The 22315-nt window shown below is 43.6% G+C and overlaps 1 protein-coding gene across 1 annotated transcript in view; it reads left to right on the forward strand.

Annotated features, from left to right (window-relative positions):
- LOC106586633 (uncharacterized) overlaps positions 1–21956 on the forward strand; it is a 30711-nt gene extending 8755 nt beyond the window's left edge. The window contains exons 3-19 of the mRNA XM_014174126.3: positions 2334–2466; positions 2870–3102; positions 3287–3443; positions 3768–3909; positions 4280–4408; positions 4787–4906; positions 5032–5129; positions 5343–5450; positions 5540–5668; positions 5877–5951; positions 14834–14876; positions 15007–15120; positions 15244–15400; positions 15490–15574; positions 15747–17046; positions 17304–17557; positions 18939–21956. Coding sequence (XP_014029601.3) covers positions 2334–2466; positions 2870–3102; positions 3287–3443; positions 3768–3909; positions 4280–4408; positions 4787–4906; positions 5032–5129; positions 5343–5450; positions 5540–5668; positions 5877–5951; positions 14834–14876; positions 15007–15120; positions 15244–15400; positions 15490–15574; positions 15747–17046; positions 17304–17557; positions 18939–19086 — 3425 coding nt within the window. The 3' untranslated portion in view covers positions 19087–21956. The remainder of the gene's footprint in view (positions 1–2333; positions 2467–2869; positions 3103–3286; positions 3444–3767; positions 3910–4279; positions 4409–4786; positions 4907–5031; positions 5130–5342; positions 5451–5539; positions 5669–5876; positions 5952–14833; positions 14877–15006; positions 15121–15243; positions 15401–15489; positions 15575–15746; positions 17047–17303; positions 17558–18938) is intronic.
- The last annotated feature ends 359 nt before the right edge of the window (positions 21957–22315 follow it).

Below are 22315 nucleotides of genomic sequence, written 5' to 3' on the forward strand. Positions count from 1 at the left end.
TACATTTCATGCATTTTTTTATTTGTTATTTTTTTGTACTGATGATTACCATTATGTAGTTAGATTGTTTTACCAAAGTTACATTTATTGTATGACTGATTAATTAATACATACATGGCTGTCTGAACAATTTTTATATAAAAAAATGCAATTTTCAATGACGGCCTAGAAACAGTGGGTCGGGGGCAGTTTTAAGTTTCTGAACCATATTACCATCGTTTCTGACAATTAGCCTACAGTAGTGTGTCTGGATAAGGCTCTTATCCCACGGGCTAGGCCTACAGCCTATCCCACAGCAGTCCTGTCCCTGGGGTGGTCTTTTTCCACAGGTACTTTCAGCCTCCATGATGATTAATCCCGTTCCCTTATCACTGGGCTCCAGGGGAAGGGATTGTGAAAGGATTGTAAGGTCATTCACAGTGCTTTGTTAAGAAGTGTGTAGTAGACTACTGGGATCGTTTTCAATAAATACCTTGTTACATCTAACATGTCTAAGCAGGAATGCATGATTCAAGATATTTTGACATGCAACCTAATCCAGTGATTGTCATGCATTTTCTTACTGTCAAAATAGGGCTACAGATTTTTCCGTTTTTTTTTTGTTCAATAGAGATTATTTTTCCGTTATCTTTATGCACTAACATTACATATAGGTATAGGCCTAATTCAATTGGTGCTCATTCACCACCTGAGGAAGTGGAAACTGTAAACACATTAGCTAGATTGCTAAGCTAATGTTAGTAACCATGTAAATCAAACAGTACATTTAATGTGCTAAAAAAAACTTTTGTAATAGTCCTACTACCTACTCATCTCCAATGAGGCCTAGTGCACTCGCCATGGCATATGCGCATTTCACATTCAGAATATCTTGATTGTAAAACTGTGTGCTTTGAGCTCAACATTGAGATTTGAGAAATACAAATAATACCTACAGAAAGCTGTTACCTATACCCGTGTCCCTCTCTTTAACATGGACAGCAGTAGTTGCTTCCAAGGTTGTTTTTTCTAAAATGTTATACAATCAGAAAGCATCTCTCAGGGCACACGGGGCGAGGCTTGCTCATTACAGCAGCTGGCCCCAGTGAAACAGGCACAGCAGGAGGGCAGACCATTTCATTAAAGGAGTCATGAGTATTATGCAGTTTACTGTTTAACCAAGTCAAGGTTTTATCTGGCCCAAAAATAGGACATGTTGATTGAGGTAACCAGGTAGAATATGTAACCAATTAAAAATGTAACTCGCACAGATAGTTATAGGGTCAACTAAATGGTTGCCTTCTGGAGCCCTGCTTCTCAGGCATTGAGCAGTGAGCAGTTTCTCAGGCAGGTCTCTGTTGCTGCAGTGCAGTCTGCCAGTCTGCAGTTTGTCTGCCAACCCAGTTTAGTATTCAGCCTGTCACCAGATAACGTCTCAGTTGTCCATCACAGTTCTGTGCATGTCTCTGATACAGTTTCCTCCCATCTCCATCAATCTCTCCTTCTCTTATCTCTATCTTTCTCTGTTCCAGTATCTCACACTCTTGATTTCCTTCAATACCCCTCACTTTGCTAACCAATCCCACTCTTTTTCTCTATTTGTACCTGGAGCAATAAAGGCTTAGGATATAGCAATATCTCTCATCAGCCCAGTGTTTCCCATCTACCCAGTACACACACTGCCAACCCCACCCCGCCAGTATGGCTTTGGAGAGGCCTTTGGATTCAAGCTTACTCCAGACAGAATAATGGAGAGTGGATGAGCTAGACAATAGAAGATAGTAGTACAAAGATGGCGGTAGGGATGAATATTTGAAAAGGAGATGTCTGGATGGATAGAGGGAGGGAGTGATTTTGAAGGTAGTCGATGGGAGAGGGAGACCAGACCACATGTTTGTGTTAGTCTAATGTTCCAGTAGTGTTTTGAGGATGTTGCATCTACAGCTGAGGTCGCGTCCTCTGTGACAGCTGTCAAAGCCAGCCTGTTCTAATGGTCCGCGTTGCACAAGCAACAAAGGAGGACATATTATATCTATCACACTTTACATTACACAGCTTTACTGTTATATTGGGTGTCTAAAACCCTGATGATGTGTGGTAGTTTTCCACAGCATTAGCAACACAGATGGCAGTGTGATTTGGCTTGTACTCCTATGCTGGTTTGGCGTGGATGTGTTGGCATTGGGCAAATGGCTTGGGTGGTCTACTATAGTGGCATACACTATGCAAGAGATTCCTTATTTGTAAAGCAACATTGTAAAAAATCAATATTGGAGGAAAAATGTAATTTCTGATTTATTCTGTTCATATTCCTCTATGCTTACAAATCCTTTATTTCCATGTCTTTTCTCCAGATAATGCCTATGATCCAGATGTCAATGCCAAGCAGTTCTGGATTGATAAGACCCAGTTTAAAGGCCAAGACTGCCTCATCTTCATGGACAATGGAAATGGGCTGGACTATGAAAAGATGCACAAGATGCTCAGGTATGGACAGTTCTCTGATCCATTACCACTACTTTAGCAGGATGAATCAGGTTAGATAAAAGCCTGGACAAAAGTCCTGCAGAGAGAACACCCCCTTCGGGACCATCACGTGACATCCTGATGATACTGGTGAATGTCCTGAGAACGTCATGACTTGGTCTTCCATGACATCCAGGGAATTTACAGCAGTCCTCCCAGAGAACGTTCCCTTGGGACCATCATGTAACGTCTTGACGACTGGAAAAACAAATGTTCAGAGAACATCCTGAAAACGTCCTAAGGGACATCCCCGGAACAAACCAGGGACAAGTAAAAAAACAAAATAATGTCTGCTGTGCTATAAGAATGCAAGTTTCTGATTGATGTACATAGAAAACCACCATGTTTCTCTCTCTCTCCTCAGCTTCGGTTACAGTGACAAGACAGTCATAAACGGCCAGCACCCGATTGGTCTCTACGGTAATGGTTTCAAGTCGGGGTCCATGCGTCTGGGACGAGATGCCATCGTGTTCTCCAAGTCTCTAGATGGAGACACCATGCATGTAGGCATGCTCTCACAGAGCTACCTGGCACAGATCAAAGCAGAGCAGATCATCGTACCCATTGTCTCCTTCCAACGCGTTGCACACAACCAGTATATCCTTTTATAGAGACTACACATACGCACTGCACATACACACACGTCATAGTGCTTAAACTGTCATCACCTTCAAACAGTTTGGACAAGTGGGACGTAGATCTATAGATGTACTTGTACACAGTGTCATTTTATAGTCTGTCGGTTGATTGTCCCGTTGTGTGTTGTCCTTGACTTCTGCACTCCGTGTGAATGAGAAGCACAAGGCCAGTCTGCAGGACATCCTGTATTACTCTCTCTTTAAGACGGAGAACGAGCTGCTCACAGAGCTCAAAGCCATCAACTCCACCTGCTCCATGGGCTCTTCAGGAACACGCATCATCATCTGGAGCCTGCGCAGGTCAGACACACACACACACCTGGGTATTCCTCTCTTACACAGTCCGTATAAGGACATTTTCCTCTTTCCTTCTACCTCAACTATTGAGTTTTGCTACGTGGAATTTACTTTCAAATGTTACTTCTCCTTTGAAATTGCCACTCTCTCGGCCATCAGATTTCTCCCTTGGTGGAATTGTAGGTTTCACTTTAGTTTTCTCCTTGAACATTATCAAAACCTAAAATTCCACCATTAGGGGTCAGCACAAAGGCCCTTTTTGAAGTATGGAGCGTGTAAAGCGGTTGAGTAGGAGTCTATACAGTAAGTGTTTATTTTTGTCCACAGGACATTAACAGGACAGACAGAATTTGATTTCACAACATCCAGTTATGACATCAGAATCCCGTTGGATGTGTTGGAGAGCACCAGTGAGCAATACAGGCGGTCGGAGCTGCTCACAAAACCAGAGAGTTACTACTCGCTACGTGTAAGTATTAGTATAGTGATGTTATATTGACATTCCATACAGCATTTCTGACAACAGCGTAGCTTTAGCTAGATTCAAATACTTTATCCTTTGACTAGTCTGGGACGAGAACGCTTTTGCTCGCTTTTGCATAGCACTACACAGCTGATTTAAAATAATCAAAGCTTGATGATGAGTTGATTATTTGAATCAGCTGTGTAAAGCTTGGGCAAAAACCAACATTTGCAACCCTTGTGGTCCCCAGGACAGAGTTTGTAAACACTGGACTAGTGTGTTATCATTTGTATGTGTGAAATTTTCTTTCCCATTTTTCTGGTGTTGTATTTTGATTGTTTATTTTATTCTCTCAATGTGCTGTTTGTGTGCTCAGGCATACTGCAGTATTCTTTACTTGAAGCCGCGTATGCAGATCGTCATTCGAGGGCAGAAAGTGAAGACTGAGCTCATCTCCAAGAGCCTGGCATACATCGCTAAGGACTATTACAAGCCCAACTTTGTGGTATCCTACCCCATGCAGGAGCCTCTGTGGATGGCTTTACTGTGTGTGCCCGTGTTTGCGTTTTCCTGTGTGTGTGTGTTCGTGTTGTCACATCCTCGAGACACTCATTTTGTTTTCTTTTGGAGGGAAAATAGAAATAGGCAAATATGGGTACTATGCTCTACATACAAGAAATACCATCAGCCACTGCCATAGACACAATACTTTTATAAGCTTGCAATAATAATCACTTACCTAAGTTTAACTAATATTAGTTCAATACATTCCATAGCTAGATGTTCATGTTCAACACAGTGATACAATATGGTATTTTTCACAAAGGGAAGAGGATATGTCATCTTCTCTCCTTCCTGTTTGAGGCCTTAAGTCCTGTACCAGAACAGACGTATTCCCATCACCTTTGGGTACAACACCAAGAGCAAAGACCAATACGGCATCATGATGTACCACAAGAACCGCCTCATAAAACCTTATGAGCGAGTGGGCGTTCAACTCAAGGTAAAAGAGTGTATTTGTATGTTTGGGCGTGGATTGTGCATAAGAAAAATTATTGCCATCCATTGTGGTACTCAGATGCCTCATGTCCTCCATCACTGACTCATAACCACCTCTACCCCCTTCAGGCCAACATCCAAGGTCTTGGGGTCATTGGGGTTATCGAGTGTAACTTTTTGGAGCCCACCCACAACAAGCAAGATTTTGACAATACCGACAAATACAGGTAAGGACTCTTATTGCATATAGGTGAAGAGGAGAGTGCTCCCTTCAAGAACATTTCCTGAAGAACCATTTTCCATTCAATGAAACAAAACAATCGGACTGTTTTGCGGCCATCTGCCCACATACTTTAAAGATAGTCTACTTTGAATAATTTAGCTGGATAAAGCGGCACTACGTGAACTGTCATTGTTTATTTCTTATTTTCTTTGTGCAGGAAAACCATCAACAACTTAGGGGTTAAGCTGGAGGACTACTGGAAAGAGATCCGCTTTAAAAGAGACAAAGAAGATCCTAACAGCACCGTACCAGTGGAAGACACCATGTAAGTAAAACAGTCCTCCATCTTTCTCCTTTCCTCTGTGTCTCCATCCCTCCTCTAACTGGTTCCTCTGTGTACCTCTACCCCCATAGGAAGCGCCCGGACCAGAACTGGGTGCAATGTGACACCTGCCTGCGCTGGAGGAAGCTGCCAGATGGGATTGATTGCAGACTGCTCCCAGAGAAGTGGTTCTGCCACATGAACCCCGACCCCCAATTCAGGTGTGTCCCGAACCCAGCTAGATGAAATGAACATGTTTATAAAGTGTTATAACATGTTGTGTGACCTCCCCCTACCTTTGGGCCCCCTCGGTCTTTGTTTGTGTGCATGTCTACTTGCCTACCAGAGTGTATGTATTTGTGTGTGTACCTGTGTGTGTTGACGTTGCCGCGGCAGTATATGGGCATTCATTATCGTCTGCCTTTCCAGGAGCTGCATGGTAGAGGAAGAGCCTGAAGACTCCGATGATGACCAACCTTCATACCAGAAAACCTACAAGCAACAGTGAGAACCCAACCATCTACCATATACTTAAGCAATAAGGCATCAGGGGGTGTGGTATATGGCCAATATACCACGGCTAAGGGCTATTCTTATGTATGACGCAATGCGGAGTGCTTGGATGCAGCTCTTAGCTGTGGTATTGGCCATATACCACAAACCCTCGAGGTGCCTTATTGTTATTATAAACGCGTTACCATGGTAATTAGAGCAGTAAAAAAAATAATTGTTTTATCATACCCGTGGTATACGTTCTGATATAGCACGGCAGTCAGCCAATCAGCATTCAGGGCTCGAACCAACCAGTTTACAATGAACAATTAATGCTGCATCTAAAGATATTTCGATGCATAACTGAATATCTAGGCTATTTGCAGATAATTGACCTTGAGGCTGAAACATGCATCATTATTTTGTCTATGCATGGAGTGAGAAACCAACGTTAGACCTTCCGCAAAATGCGGTAAGATTGACAACAGTGCTTTGTGTGATTTGTTGATGGAAGCAAAAATAATGGCAACATATTTCCCATGCTGGTTCGTCACACAAGTTGCTTGTGTTTTCATTATGCAGCGAGTTTTCCCACCACAGTAACGTTTGGTAGTAGCTAGGTCATTTATTCTAGTGCAAAACATTTTAATTCTACCAAACGTTTTGCTGGACGCAGGCGATATCAGGTCTGTAGGTAGGCAGCTGCCTCTCTGTGCTAGTTGTGGCTGTCTAACAATCTGATGGCCTTGAGATTGAAAAACAGCTTGTATCTCTGTCCCAGCTTTGATGCACCTGTGCCGACCTCGCCTTCTGGATGGTAGCGGGGGGAACAGGCAGTGGCTCTGGTGGTTATTGTTCTTGATGATCTTTTTTGCCTTTCTGTGACATCGGGTGTTGTAGGTGTCCTGGAGGGCAGGTAGTTTGCCCCCGGTGATGCGTTGTGCAGACCACCCTCTGGAGAGCCCTGCGGTTGTGGGCGGTGCAGTTTCCGTACCAGGCGGTGATACAGCTCGACAGGATGCTCTCAATTGTGCACCTGTAAAAGTTAGTGAGGTTTTTTTGGTGACAAGCCACATTTTTTCAGCCTCCTGAGGTTGAAGAGGCGCTGTTGTGCCTTCTTCACCACACTGTCTGTGTGTGTGGACCATTTCAGTTTGTCTGTGAAATGTACACTGAGGAACTTAAAACCTTCCACCTTTTCCACTACTGTCCCGGCTGTGGATACGGGGGTGCTCCCTCTGCTGTTTACTGAAGTCCACGATCATCTCCTTTGTTTTGCTGACATTGAGTGAGAAGTTATTTTCCTGACACCACACTCCGACCGCCCTTACCTCCTCAATGTAGGCTGTCTCGTCGTTATTGGTAATCAAGCCTACCACTGTGGTGTCGTCTACAAACTTCATGATTGAGTTGGAGGCGTGCCTGGCCACGCAGTCGTGGGTGAACAGGGAGTACAGGAGGGAGCTGAGCACGCACTGTTGTGGGGCCCCAGTATTGAGGATCAGTGGAGTTGTTGTTTCCTACCTTCACCACCTGGGGGCGGCCCGTCAGGAAGTGAAGGACCCAATTGCACAGGGCGGGGTTACTATGGTGTCGAATGCTGTGCTGTAGTCAATGAACAGCATTCTTACATGGGTATTCCTCTTGTCCAGATGGGATAGGGCAGTGTGATGGCGATTGCATCGTCAGTAGACCTATTGGGGTGGTAAGCAAATTGGAGTTGATCTCCGGTGGCGGTGATATGATCCTTGACTAGTCTCTCAAAGTACTTCATGATGACAGAAGTGAGTGCTACAGGGCGATAGTCATTTAGCTTTCTTGGCCACCATTGTTCCTGTTCCCATCTTAAAGCATGTGGGGACAGCAGACTGACATAGGGATTGAATATGTCCATAAACACGCCAGCCAGCTGGTCTGCGCATGCTCTGAGGACGCGGCGAAGGATGCCGTCTGGGCTGGCAGCCTTGCGAGGGTTAACACTTTTAAATGTTTTACTCACGTCTGCCACGGAGAAGGAGAGCCCACAGTCTTTGATAGCGGCCTGCGTCGGTGGCATTGTATTGTTCTCAAAGCTCGCAAAATAAGTTGTTTAATTTGTCTGGAAGCAAGACGTCGATGTCCGGGACAGGGCTTTTTTTTTTTTTTTTGTAGTCCGTGATTGTCTGTAGACGCTGCCACATACGTCTCGTGTTTGAGCCATTGAATTGTGACACCACTTTGTCTCTATACTGACGCTTTGCTTGTTTGATTGCCTTGCGGAGGGAATAGCTGCACTGTTTTTATTCGGCCATGTTTCCAGTCGCCTTGCTATGATTAACCTCTCTAGGGTCGGCGGGACAAAATCGTCCCACCTACTCAACAGCCAGTTGAATCCCGTGGCGCGTTATTCAAATACCTTAGAAATGCTATTACTTCAATTTCTCAAACATATGACTATTTTACACCATTTTAAAGACAAGACTCTCGTTAATCTAACCACACTGTCCGATTTCAAAAAGGCTTTACAACGAAAGCAAAACATTAGATTATGTCAGCAGAGTACCCAGCCAGAAATAATCAGACACCCATTTTTCAAGCTAGCATATAATGTCACATAAACTCAAACCACAGCTAAATGCAGCACTAACCTTTGATGATCTTCATCAGATGACAACCCTAGGACATTATTTTATACAATACATGCTTGTTTTGTTCAATCAAGTTCATATTTATATCAAAAACCAGCTTTTTACATTAGCATGTGACGTTCAGAACTAGCATACCCCCCGCAAACTTCCGGTGAATTTACTAAATTACTCACGATAAACGTTCACCAAAAACATAACAATTATTTTAAGAATTATAGATACAGAACTCCTCTATGCACTCGCTATGTCCGATTTTTAAAATAGCTTTTCGGTGAAAGCACATTTTGCAATATTCTGAGTAGATAGCCCGGCATCACAGGGCTAGCTATTTAGACACCCACCAAGTTTAGCCCTGACCAAAGTCAGATTTACTATAAGAAAAATGTTATTACCTTTGCTGTTCTTCGTCAGAATGCACTCCCAGGACTTCTACTTCAATAACAAATGTTGGTTTGGTTCAAAATAATCCATAGTTATGTTCAAATATCCTCTGTTTTGTTCATGCGTTCAAGACACTATCCGAATGGTAAAGAAGGGTGACGCGCACGACGCATTTCGTGACAAAACATTTCGAAATATTCCATTACCGTACTTCGAAGCATGTCAACCGCTGTTTAAAATCAATTTTTATGCCATTTTTCTCGTAAAAAAAGTGATAATATTCCGACCGGGAAAGCGTGTTTACGTTCAAAGAGAGAGAAAATAAAAACATGGGATCCCCTCGTGCACGAGCCTCAGTCTGATGGTACTCTGACCGGCCACTATCCAAACGCGCTAATGTTTTTCAGCCAGAGGCTGGAATTACATCATTCAGCTTTTTCCCGGGTTCTGAGAGCCTATGGGAGCCGTAGGAAGTGTCACGTTACAGCAAAGATCCTCAGTTTTCAATAAACAGAGCCAAGAAGAACAAGAACTTGTCAGACAGGCCACTTCCTGTAAGGAATCTTCTCAGGTTTTTGCCTGCCATATGAGTTCTGTTATACTCACAGACACCATTCAAACAGTTTTAGAAACTTTAGGGTGTTTTCTATCCAAAGCCAATAATTATATGCATATTCTAGTTACTGGGCAGGAGTAGTAACCAGATTAAATCGGGTACGTTTTTTATCCGGCCGTGCAAATACTGCCCCCTATCCCCAACAGGTTAAATGCGGCAGTACGTGCTTTCAGTTTTGCGCGAATGCCGCCATCCATCCACGGTTTCTGGTTTGGGTAGGTTTTAACAGTCATAGTGGGTAGAACATCTCCTATACACTTCCTTATAAACTCACTCACCGAGTCAGCATATACGTCAATGTTATTGTCTGAGGCTAACCTGAACATATCCCAGTCCACGAGATCGAAGCAATCTTGAAGCGTGGAATCCGATTGGTCAGACCAGCGTTGGATAGACCTAAGCACGGGTGCTTCCTGTTTTAGTTTCTGCCTATAGGAGGGGAGCAACAAGATGGAGTCATGGTCGGATTTGCCAAAAGGAGGGCGGGGGAGGGCCTTGTATGCATCGCGGAATTTAGAGTAGCAATGGTGGAGCGTGTTATTCACTCGTTTACTGCAATCGATATGTTGATTTGAATTTAGGTAGCCTTGTTCTCAAATTAGCTTTGTTAAAATCCCCAGCTAAAATAAATGCAGCCTCAGGATATATGGTTTCCAGTTTGCATAAAGTCCAGTGAAGTTCCTTGATGGTCGTCTTAGTATCCGCTTGAGGGGGGATATACACAGCTGTGACGATATCCGAGGAGAGTTCTCTTGGGAGATAATATGGTCGGCATTTGCTTGTGAGGAATTTTTGGTCAGGTGAACAAAAGCACTTGAGTTCCTGTGTGTTGTTACAATTACACCATGAAATATTAATCATGCGACATACACCGCCGCCCTTCTTCTTACCGGAGAGATGTTTATTCCTGTCAGTGCGATGCACTGAAAATCCCGTTGGCTGTACGGACTCCGACAGCATGTCCCCAGCTAGCCATGTTTCCGTGAAACAGAGTATGTTACAATCCCGGATATCTCTTTGGAAAGCAACTCTTGCCTTGATTTCGTCTACTTTGTTAACTAGGGACTGGACGTTAGCGAGTAATATACTCTCGGTGGTGTGCGCACATCCGAAGCCTCACTAGAAACCTGTTCTGGCACCCTCCGGCGCCGTTGTTTTTGGTCGGCCTCTGGAATCGGTTCAAATGCCATGAGAAGTGCAGACAAAGGATCCGCGTATACCGGTGACATTATTTGATAACTGGTTAGATGCCGTTATGTATTTCAAAACTTAGCTGTAAGCTAGGGGTTGATAGCAACTGGCTGACGCACACAGTGCAAATGTAACATAAGCAGGCTGGTAGGGCTAACAACCTTACAAGCTGATTTCTAACAATAAATTCATATAGTATTTGCTTGTAAGTTGGCTAAAAGTGCAAACGATTTGGTTTAATTTCCAACATGAATTTGACATTCAAAGGAATTCTGATTTGGTTTTATGTAATAACTTGAAAAATAGAAAGTGAGGTAACTTTGCTTTGGGACTTTTAAGCTCTACAGTGGATGGAAGAAATATAGTTATAACTAGATGGTAACTACATGAAGTAAAGTTGTGGGGCTTGCTTTAGCTCTTTTAAAAGTATTTTTGTGGTAGTGGAAGAACTAAAAAAACAAACATTTATCTACTGTTTGAAGCAAAGCAGTTACATATAGTCAGTTACATTTAGTAATATAATTGGTCTGGTTACTTTGATAGACTACTATATCAACATGATGAATTATGATTGTGGGGCAGTTAGATCACAGAAATGTCTGTAAAGAGTGCGCTGAGAGTCGGGAAGCAAGTTCAGGGAGTGAGTGTTTAAATAAATGAAGGAGAAAAAAAACACGAAATACAAACAACGCACCGACATGAAAACAGAGTCAATAACACCTGAGGAAAGAACCAAGGGGAGAGACAGATGTAGGGAAGATAATCAAGGAGGTGATGGAGTCAGGTGAGTGTCATGAGGCGCAGGAGCGCGTGACGATGGTGACAGGTGTGCGGGATAATCAGCAGCCTGATGACCTAGAGGCCAGAGAGGGAGTACACGTGACAGTACCCCGTCCCCGACACGCGGCTCCAGCTGCAGGACACCGTCAAAGGGGGCGGACCGGCACCCCTGCTGATGTGCAAGAACCTGTCACGCCAGCTGAGGCACGGGAACCTGTCGAGTCAGCTGGGGCGCGGGAACCTGACAGATCGTTTGAGGCATGAAAGCCCAACGATCCGGCTGAGGCAGGGGAGCCTGGTGGTCCGGCTGAGGCAGGGGAGCCTGGTGGTCCGGCTGAGGCAGGGGAGCCTGGTGGTCCGGCTGAGGCAGGGGAGCCTGTAGCAGTTCCCGGACCCAACGTCATTACTCTGTCCACATACTTTTGGTCATGTAGTGTGTCAACCTTAAGACAATGGATTGTGGGGCAATCGGATCACACATTTTATCAGAAATAACTACACTCTCACTACACTTTTTTTAATACACTCTCCTACTAGAATACCACAGTATATGGAAAATGTGATAATAGAGTACAGAAGACAAGGAGGGATTGAAGTTTTAAATTAAACTTTTATCACAATGGTTTGGACAACAGCAGGATTTTCTTGAAGTTCTCTCTGGGCTAAATCGGGATCAGTGGGAAGAGGGACCCACTGACGGGATAAGGGCACCCATTCCCTCGTAGCACCTCTGCCCCCAGGGGGATACACATGTCTAGTCACTAGTTCAATTTCAATCTACTTTAAGTTATAAACAAAGCAAATTGATAGAATTTGCAGGAAATGTTCATGACATGATTTTGTCTGATTTACGTAATCGGACAGGGACACAAGATTGTGTGACTTATCCTTCAGACCTGTTAGGAAAGAAAAGTCTGTGTCAAATACTGTATGTTCAAATACTATACTTTGAGAGTTTTCTCTTGCCTGCCTGGAGTGTCAGATGGCTAGGGTTTGCAATTCTGGGACTATTCTATTGGTCCGTTAAGCCAGGAAAGCTCAATCAAGCAAAAATAAAGTGTGTGTGGGTACATGTAGTGATTCACACCTGTATCCCGAAGCCCTGGGTTAATGCAACCAGTGCTACATTCTATCTAGAGTCCTGCATGGGCATGACTTTTTAGCGCAAGCCCTACCCATGCCGTCGACGTTCAGACCCTACCCTACCCAGGCCAGATGGCTCAACCCGAATTTAGAAGTACAGTAACTTCCTTCGTTAGTATCTATAGCTGATCGTCTCTGTCTGTCCATAGCTCCCAGCGCTGCCCCATGCGCTGTGAGTATCTGTAGTAATGGCTCCGTTTGGGCTGCTCAAAGATGACACGAGAGAGCTGTAAGCTGACGTTAGCTAGCTACTTTTCGTCACTTTAAACAGCTGTAACTTTTAATCAAAATTTCAGTTTGTACAAGTTCAGACAAAGTAGTTGATGCGGTTACTCAAACAATTGTCCTTTTTGATTGGTAACAGATCAATCTGTTCTGTTTCCAGATTTGAATAGCAGATAAGTAGACCAAGAAGTCATGCCCTCTAACTTGTTGGGAAAATGTTAAAAATGTCAGTTATTTATATATTGTTGGCACGGTTAGTAAAACAGCTATATTGATTGATCGGTAGAATATATTATTGTTCCGATTTCAGATTTGAAAAGCAGAGAAGTAGCTAATTTGTGTCAATTTGCTTTGTTGCATTTACAGTGAATGGAATGTTAAAAGTGGTGTCACAATGGGACCTTTTAGAATGTTGAGGAAATCCCATGAAAGTGGATGGAGGACAAAAATAAGGACAAAAATTTTAACAATTTTAAAAGTATAAAAGATGTCAAAAGGTTGTATGTAAGCAACTCAATCCAAACTGTGTAAAGGAGTAGCGTGCAAAAGAAAAAGAAGTATGTCAAAGATTTAAAGTGGGGGACACATTTTTTGCTAACTGCTTCAGCAAGCACACCTAACTGTTGACTTGACAGATTAATGTGCAAGTTCTCACTTCATTTTGCAACACAGTAGGCAAGGAGTTGACGTTGTACAGTCAGGTCCATTATTGGCACCCTTGATAAAGATGAGCAAAAAAAATTGTATACAATCAATCTAAATACTGTGCTATATTGTTTTATTATTTTATATAAATTGCTTAGAGAAAGATTTTGTTTAAGTAATATTTTGTTCTAAGAAAGATAACGTCAAAAGTATTTGTACTCATAAAAATTCTTAATTCAGTTTACTTTTGTAAATTAATCTCAGTTTAAGGAACTGTATTGTGGCCTTCCGTGGCTTCCTGTTTCACTGGGGTATAAACATTAGGTAACATGCATGTAAATTCCCTGTCATCGATCACCATAGGAAAAAAAGAACTCACAAACGAAAAGAGACATGGTTGTTGACATTCATAAATCTGGCAATGGCAACAACAAAAAAATACATACTACCTATAAAGGCAACAATTTTGAAGTTTAAAACCGTTGGAACAGTGGTAAACTTGCCTAGTATTGGACGCATGTGTATCTTGTCCCCACGCACAGTGAGGAAGATGGTTCAGGAGGCAAATAAAAGGGCCAAAGTAGGAGAATTACAAAACTTTGTCGCATCACCGGGTCACCACGTCTCCAAATCTACAATTCGATGCCACCTCCATGCCAATAGGCTCCTCAGAATGATTGCAAGAAAAAACCTTTATTGAGAGCAACAAACAAATGTACATGCCTAGAGTTTGATAAACAGCATTGCCACTTGGATTGAAGCCGGTGCTATGGTCAGATGACAGAGCTCTTTGGGCATGCACACCAGTCAGTGGTGGGTTTTGCGACAAAATAAGGATGCATGTGCAGAAAATAACCTCATACCTACTGTAAAATATGGTGGTAGATCTTGACTAAAATGTAAATGTTATGGTGCTATTTTGCTTCCACTGATCCTGGGGCACTTGTTAAGGTCAACAGCATCATTAACTTTACCAAATACCAGGACATTTTAGCCAAAAACCTGGTTGCCTCCGCGAGGAGGCTGAAACTTGGAGGCCGCAAGTGAAACTTCCAGCAAGACAATATCCCCAAGCACACATCAAATTTGAGAAATTGTTAATTGACGACAAAATCAGTCTCCTGACTTGAACCCCATTGAAAACCTTTTGCTCATCTTTATCAAGGGTGCCAATCATTTCGGACCTGATAGGCTATTCCATAGAATGTGTATGATGTCAGCAGGTGAGATTAATGCAATTATGGCTTTTCATTTTCAATTAAATTAAACTGTGCTCTATTTCACAGTGAAAGGAACACCAAAATGCAGCAGGAGTGGAAACGACAACAGGTTAGCTATTTCTATTTGTTCTACCTTATATTTTGTGTACCCTGCCCAAACTACCCTGTTGTGTATGTCCTAATGCCCGGCTCTGGTGTGTGTGTGCGTGTGCGTGTGTGTGTGTGTGTGTGTGTGTCAGTATGAAGATGAGCAGAAAAAGGCAGAGCGGATGCGGATCGCAGCGCTGGCTCGGCAGAACGAGGCTCTGAGGCGCCAACAGGAGGACCTGAAACTGCAGCTTATAAAGACATCGGTGGGTCTAGCTATGTCATATAGCAGCACCTAGTGCAGAGGCGAGGAGGACTAGCTGGTTGAATAAAAACAGCCAATACAAAGTCTTCCTACTCATGTCCTTCCCTTCCTCTGTCGTTTGTAGAGCTTCAGGACAGCTGTACAGATGTCTCCAGCTTCAGCTCCCCCCACAGTCAGAGTTAATGTGAAGGCACCACTGAGCACTAGGGCTACCACAGCATCACCACTCAGTGCTAGGCCCAGATCATCTCCTCTCAGGATCTCTCCCCTCACACAATCAGGTATGTCTACTGTGAACTGCGTATGTTATGGTTATGGGGATGTTTTTGATAATGTAGGTGTTGATATAAATGTATATCTCTCTTCATAGGGACCAGCCCTTCCTCCAACCACATGCCCATCATCTCTAGCGTGTGCTCTCTTTCAAGCCCTCCAGCCCCTTCAACACCTTCAAGGTAGGGCCACTGTCTGAGTGGTAGTCTCTCTTTTCTTGTATGCTCTCTCTCGCTCTCTGTCTCTCTCGTAGTGTTTGTACTACATATCATTGCCACAAGGGACAGAGAAATTCTGTCAATAATCATTGTTATTTGTTTAATGGTGCATAATAAGCCCCCATATCCTCTGTAGAATGAAGAGAACATTGGCCATGACCTCTGAAAGGGACACCAAAAGACCCAGGGTGAACGGTTTCCACCAAAACACCTCTATGGGGACCGCATCAACGGCAGCAGAGATGAATGTGTCATCCCCATCAGTCATCATCCCTATTGACGATGATGATGATGAGATCACGGATGACGATGACATTGTTATCTTGGAGACCAACAGCACCCCTATTCCAAAGAAGGCAACCTTTGACATGGCCAAGGTAAAGTCAGAGAGTAGGTCTGTGGAAACACCTTCTGGCACTGGCAACGTTAGGACCAATGGCATAGGAACAAGCTCCGTGGAGATGGGAACCGCAGCGACCAACCTCTCCCCTCTACCACCTTCCTCAGAGCAGATGAGCATCACCACCCAGACAGACATACGGGGTGAAGTGAAGGATGAAGAGGAGGAGCGAAAGAAAAAGGAGGAAGTAGAAAAGGAGAAGGAGAGAATAGAGAACCGGACAAAAGTGAAGAACAAAGAAGAGGACGACAAGAAGAGGGAGAAGGAGGAAAGAGATAGGAAGAGAACAGAACCAGGCCCATCCTCTGCAGGCCCATCCTCTGCATGCCCATCCTCTGCAGGCCCATCCTCTGCAGGCCCATCCTCTGCAGGCCCATCCTCTGCAGGCCCATCCTCTGCATGCCCATCCTCTGCAGGCCCATCCTCTGCAGGCCCATCCTCTGCAGGCCCATCCTCTGCAGGCCCATCCTCTGCAGGCCTATCCTCTGCAGGCCTATCCTCTGCAGGCCCCTCCACACCAGGCCCCTCCACACCAGGCCCCTCCACACCAGGCCCCTCCACACCAGGCCCCTCCACACCAGGCCCGTCCTCTGCAGGCCCGTCCTCTGCAGCTCCATCCACACCAGGCCCGTCCACACCAGGCCCATCCTCTGCAGGTCCATTTTCTGCTGGCCCATCTGTCCCAGACCCATCAGACCTTCCTCGGATTGACTTCCGTAACCTGTCAGAGGCCCAGGAGCAGCAAGATCAGCTGCTGGAGCTCATGCAGGCTGCAGCCCATGAGAGGGACCAGTTCAAGGAGCAGGTCCACAAGCTGACCTGCCAGCTCCATGACCTTGAGGGCAGCATGCAGGAGCATTCCCGGGCCGCTGTGAAGAGAGAGCAATGCCACCTGGCCTGTCAGACTGGAGCAGGGGATGGAGAACGAGAGCAAGCAGAGGGGAGTAAGGTCAGTGACCAGCTGGCTGTACAGGTAGATACTCTGCTCCAGGACCTCAGCAACGCCAACTGTGAACGTGACATGCTACGCTCCCAGGTGAGTGGCCATTTTATCCCCCCTACCTTTATAGGTATGCTGTTGATATTTTACCATACCATGAAAAAGGCTAGTTTGATGGAAACCTGATGTACCAGGTGTGTGGAGGATGAAGAGGTGGTGATGGGGCAATGCATCATACTGTGTGTAAGTGAACATGAATCAGTTTGTCTATCTGATGTGATTTCTTATCTTCCTCCGCATAATCATCTGCCGTCCATTCCCTTTTGTGTCCCTGTCTACTCTCCCACCCCCAGGTGGAGGCTATGAAAGAGGAGAGGGGCAACCTCTGGTCCCAGTGTGAGACGCTGCAGCGGGACGTGGTGGAGCTGAGGAGGGAGAAACAAGAGTGGGAGAGGGAGAAACAGGAGAGGGAGAAACAGGAGAGGGAGAAAGAGGAGAGGGAGAAAGAGGAGAGAGAAGCAGCTCAGGCTGTAGCTGCCCAGACAGAGAGGGGAGACGTAGCGGCCACTGGTGCTGCTAATGGCTCGACCTCGGAGGCACCCCAGACGTGAGGATAAGATTTTCACTTCTGTTTCCTTCAGTATTCCTGTATGGTCATCAAATCACCAGCGCGTTCAGAAAGTATTCATACCCCTTGACTTATTCCACCTTTTGTTGTGTTACAGCCTGAATTCAAAATGGATGAAATAGACATTTTTTTCTCACCCACAGAATACCCTATATTGACAGTGAAAACATGTTTTTAGACATTTTTGCACAATTATTGAAAATGAAATACAAATATCTAATTTACTTATTATTCACACCCAAGTCAATACATGTTAGAATCATCTTTGGCAGCGATTACAGTTGTGAGTCTTTCTGGGTAAGTCTCTAAGAGCTTTGCACACCTGGATTGTACAATATTTGCACATTTTTGTTTTTAAAAATCTTCAAGCTCTGTCAAGATGGTTGCTGATCATCACAGCCTTTTTAAGTCTTGCCATAGATTTTCAAGCCACTTTAAGTTTATTGTCCTGCTGAAAGGTTAATTTGAACCAGATTTTCCTCTAGGATTTTGCCTGTGCTTAGCTCTTCTGTTCTATCCTAAAATACTCTTTCGTTCTTGCCAAGGACAAGCATACCATTACATGATGCAGCCACCACCATGCCTGGAAATATGAAGTGTGGTACTCAGTGATGTTTGTGTTGGATTTGCCCTAATCATAGTATTTTATATTCAGGACAGAAACTGCCTTATTTGCGAACCGGATTCATGTTTTGGAATATTTTTTTTTCTGTACAGGCTTCCTTCTCTTCACTCTGTCATTTAGGATAGTATTGTGGAGTAACAATGTTGTTGATCCATCCTCAGTTTTCTCCTATCACAGCCATTAAAGTCACCATTGGCCTCATGGTGAAATCCCTGAGCGGTATTCTTCCTCTCCTGCAACTGAGTGTATTGATACACCATGCTTAAAGGGATATTCAATGTCTGCTTTTTTAAAAATGTATTTATACCCATCTACCAATAGGTTCCCTTCTTTGCGAGGCATTGGAAAACCTCCCTGGTCTTTGTGGTTGAATCTGTGTTTGAAATTCACTGCTCAACTGAGGGACCTTACATATGATTATCTGTGGGGTACAGAGATGAGGTAGTCATGAAAAAAAAAAACGTATTATCTGACTTAAGCACATTTTTACCATAACAAAGGGGATGAATACTTATTGACTCAAGACATTTCATCTTTTCATTTTTTATTAATTTGTAAAAACATAATTCCACTTTGACATAATGGGGTATTGTGTTTAGGCCAGTGACAGTCTCAATTTAATCAATTTTAAATTCAGGCTGTAACACAACAAATTGTGGGAAAGTCAAGGGGTGTGAATACTTTCTGAAGGCACTGTACATGAACACCCTTTTTCTCTTTGTCTGTCTCTCTCAGACTGAGGGAGCTTCGGAGGAGCATTGGTCGTCTCCTTGTCACGTTTGTCCCGGCGTTGGACCTCGAACAAGTCAACTACGACTGTCCAGTCATCGACGAGATCCTCGATCAGGTTCTTACTGATGTGGAGACGTTGGGGCCTGCGTAAGGGCCTGGGGCGGGATATGGATGGAGGGGTTGTCCTCCATCTAACTCTGTGAGGAGAGGCAGACCTGGAGATGGTCACAGAGACTTCCTGCCTCTCCTTTTACCTCGGCGTTTTTACACTTTTTAAATGTATTTTCTATGGATTTTTTTACAAGTGAAAGAGGGAATGAACTGAAAAGTATTTATTTGTATTGCTGTACAAACACTTTTATATTGTTCCATGACCATGGTGGTACTTAATGATGCAACAAACAGTAAGCTATTTTGCACTGAAACTTTGGGGTTACTGAGTTCAACCTCTCCTTCTCACAAACACTTACTACTCCAATGTGGATGGAGGCTCTAGAATCTTGTCAGTGTTCCGGGAAGATGTTTTTCTCTTAGATTACAGGTGACCACAGTGACCTTTCCTGGAATTATGTCAGGAACAGAGGAGTTTTCACTTGATGAGTTAAGGGACGTAGTCTCCGCCATGATCTGCTCTGTGGCTTGGTAGAAGGACCCCCTTCTCTCCCAAAACAGACCTAGCCATCAGTTCTACATCAAGACAGACTAAGTTCAGTATTCAATGTTGCATTCACTCTTATGTGCTCATGTTCATTTATATGCTAAGAAATAATGAAGACTTTTTCACCCAAATCTTGAGTTAACATATATTTTTATTTTGTGTTGTATGTTTTATAACTAGGCGTACGATATCCAGACCCTCTCCCCTCACTCGTCACACCGTTTGTCTTATCAAAGTACTATCAATCCCTCTCTGTTCTTTTGAGCTGAGACTGATGTTTCTCTTGAAATAACAGGGTTTTTGCACTCCAGAGGATTTCAAACTTAGCGTCCCAGAGGTAGGAATAATGAAATTGTAAATTATTAAGTCAAAGTTAAGTTCCGTATGCGGGTGGAGATTGTAATGCAAGAGATGGGGGATGAGTCCATAGAGGTGCAGTGCATTCAGACCCCTTGACTTTTCCACATTTTGTTATGTTACAGCCTTATTCTAAAATTGATTAAATTATTTTTTCCCCCTCATCGTTCTACACACAATACCCCATAATGATCAAAGCAAAAACAGTTTGACAATTTTGCTAATTTATAAAAAAATAAAACCTGAAATGACATTTACGTACGTATTCAGACCCTTTGCTCAGTACTTTGTTGAAGCACCTTAGGCTGCGATTACAGCCTTGAGTCTTCTTAGGTTTTTTGCACTACAAGCTTGGCACACCTGTATTTGGGGAGTTTCTCCCATTCTTTGCAGATCCTCTCAAGCTCTGTCAGGTTGGATGGGCAGCGTTGCTGCACAGCTATTTTCAGGTCTCTCCAGAGATGTTCGATCAGGTTCAAGTCTGGGCTCTGGCTGGGCCACTCAAGGACATTCAGAGACTTGTCCCAAAGCCACTCCTGTGTTGTCTTGGCTGTGTGCTTAGGATCGTTGTCCTGTTGGAAGGTGAACCTTCGCCCCAGTCCGAGGTCCTGAGTGCTCTGGAGCAGGTTTTAATCAAGAATCTCTGTACTTTGCTCTGTTCATCTTTCCTTTGATCCTGTCTAGTCTCCCAGTCCCTGCCGCTGAAAAACATCCCCACATCATGATGCTGCCACCAACATGCTTCACCGTAGGGATGGTGCCATGTTTCCTCCAGACGTGACGCTTACTATTCAGGCCAAGGAGTTCAATCTTGGTTTCATCAGACCAGATAATCTTGTTTCTCATGGACTTTAGGTGCCTTTTGGCAAACTCCAAGCGGGCTGTCATGTGCCTTTCACTGAAGAGTGGCTTCCATCTGGCCACTCTACCATAAAGGCCTGATTGGTGAAGTGATGCAGAGATGGTTGTCCTTCTGGAAGGTTCTCCCATCTCAACAGAGTAACTCTAGAGCTCTGTCAGTCACCATCGGGTTCTTGGTCACCTCTCTGACCAAGGCCCTTCCTTCTTCCTCAAGCTGGCCGCCCGGCCAAACTGAGCAATTGGGGAAGAGTCGTGGTGGTTCCAAACTTCTTCCATTTAAGAATGGAGGAGGCCACTGTGTTCTTGGGGCCCTTCAATGCTGCAGAAATGTTTTGCTACCCTTCCCCAGATCTGTGCCTCGACACAATCTTGTCTCGGAGCTCTACGGACAATTCCTTCAACCTTATGGCTTGGTTTTTGCTCTGACATGCACTGTCAACTGTGGGACCTTTATATAGACAGGTGTGTGCCTTTCCAAATCATGTCCAATCAAATGAATTTACCACAGGTGGACTCCAAGTTGTTGAAACATCAAGGATGATCAATGGAAACAGGATGCACCTGAGCTCAATTTTAAGTCTCATTGCGAAAGAGTCTGAATACTTACGGAAATAAGGTATTTTTGTTTTTAATAAATGAGCAAAAATGTCAACCTGTTTTTGCTTTGTCGATATGGGGTATTGTGTGTAGATTGCTGAGGAAAAATATTTATTTAATCAATTATAGAATAAGGCTGTAATGTAAAAAAAAAAAAAATGTGGAGAAAGTCAAGTGGTCTGAATACCTTCTGAAAGTACTGTATTTCAAAGCATGATCAAATTGTTAGCCAGCTCAAACCACTCCAAACTTTCTAGTTCATGAAGAAAGATTGACAGATTGAGGTCGTGCAACTGACTCAATATCTTCAATGATCCATATTTAACTGAACCTTTATTAATAAACTGGAAAACCAGCAGCTATATCTGGAATGTTTATCAAAGTTAACTGGTTAATTTATTGATTTGTGATTCATCCCTCAATTGGGATTAGAGAGTGGGAATGTGCTTTGTTTTCTCGACACGAGGGAATTTTGGTTGTCCTTTTAGCAATGCAACTGTCCCGGATGTATTATTTCTTTTAAAAATATATTTATTTTTTTCACTGTTCTAACGATGCGTTGACTTTTTTTTCAATGTATAGCCTCTACGAAAGATACACATTAATGCTGTAATACATGACCAACATTGTTCTAAAAGTATGCAATGAAAAAACAGACCAAGAAATCCCAATAACATTTACTGACTAACGAATCCTGTCACTTTCACAATTCCATACACGATCAGCAATAATTTACTGGGTTGGGAAGGCTTCAAAACTGAAGCATTAAAGTCATTCGGTGTCATTAGAAGAGCACATATACTTTCGCTTTGAAGCTATTTGCTGAATGGTTGGGAAATATAACAAACTTACAATTTACTTGAAATTACATTACATCAAACACTTACAATGGCTTGCATGTCATATG

This window comes from Salmo salar, chromosome 25 (genome assembly GCF_965601325.2).
Source record: "Salmo salar chromosome 25, fSalSal1, whole genome shotgun sequence".
NCBI classification, from domain to species: domain Eukaryota; kingdom Metazoa; phylum Chordata; class Actinopteri; order Salmoniformes; family Salmonidae; genus Salmo; species Salmo salar.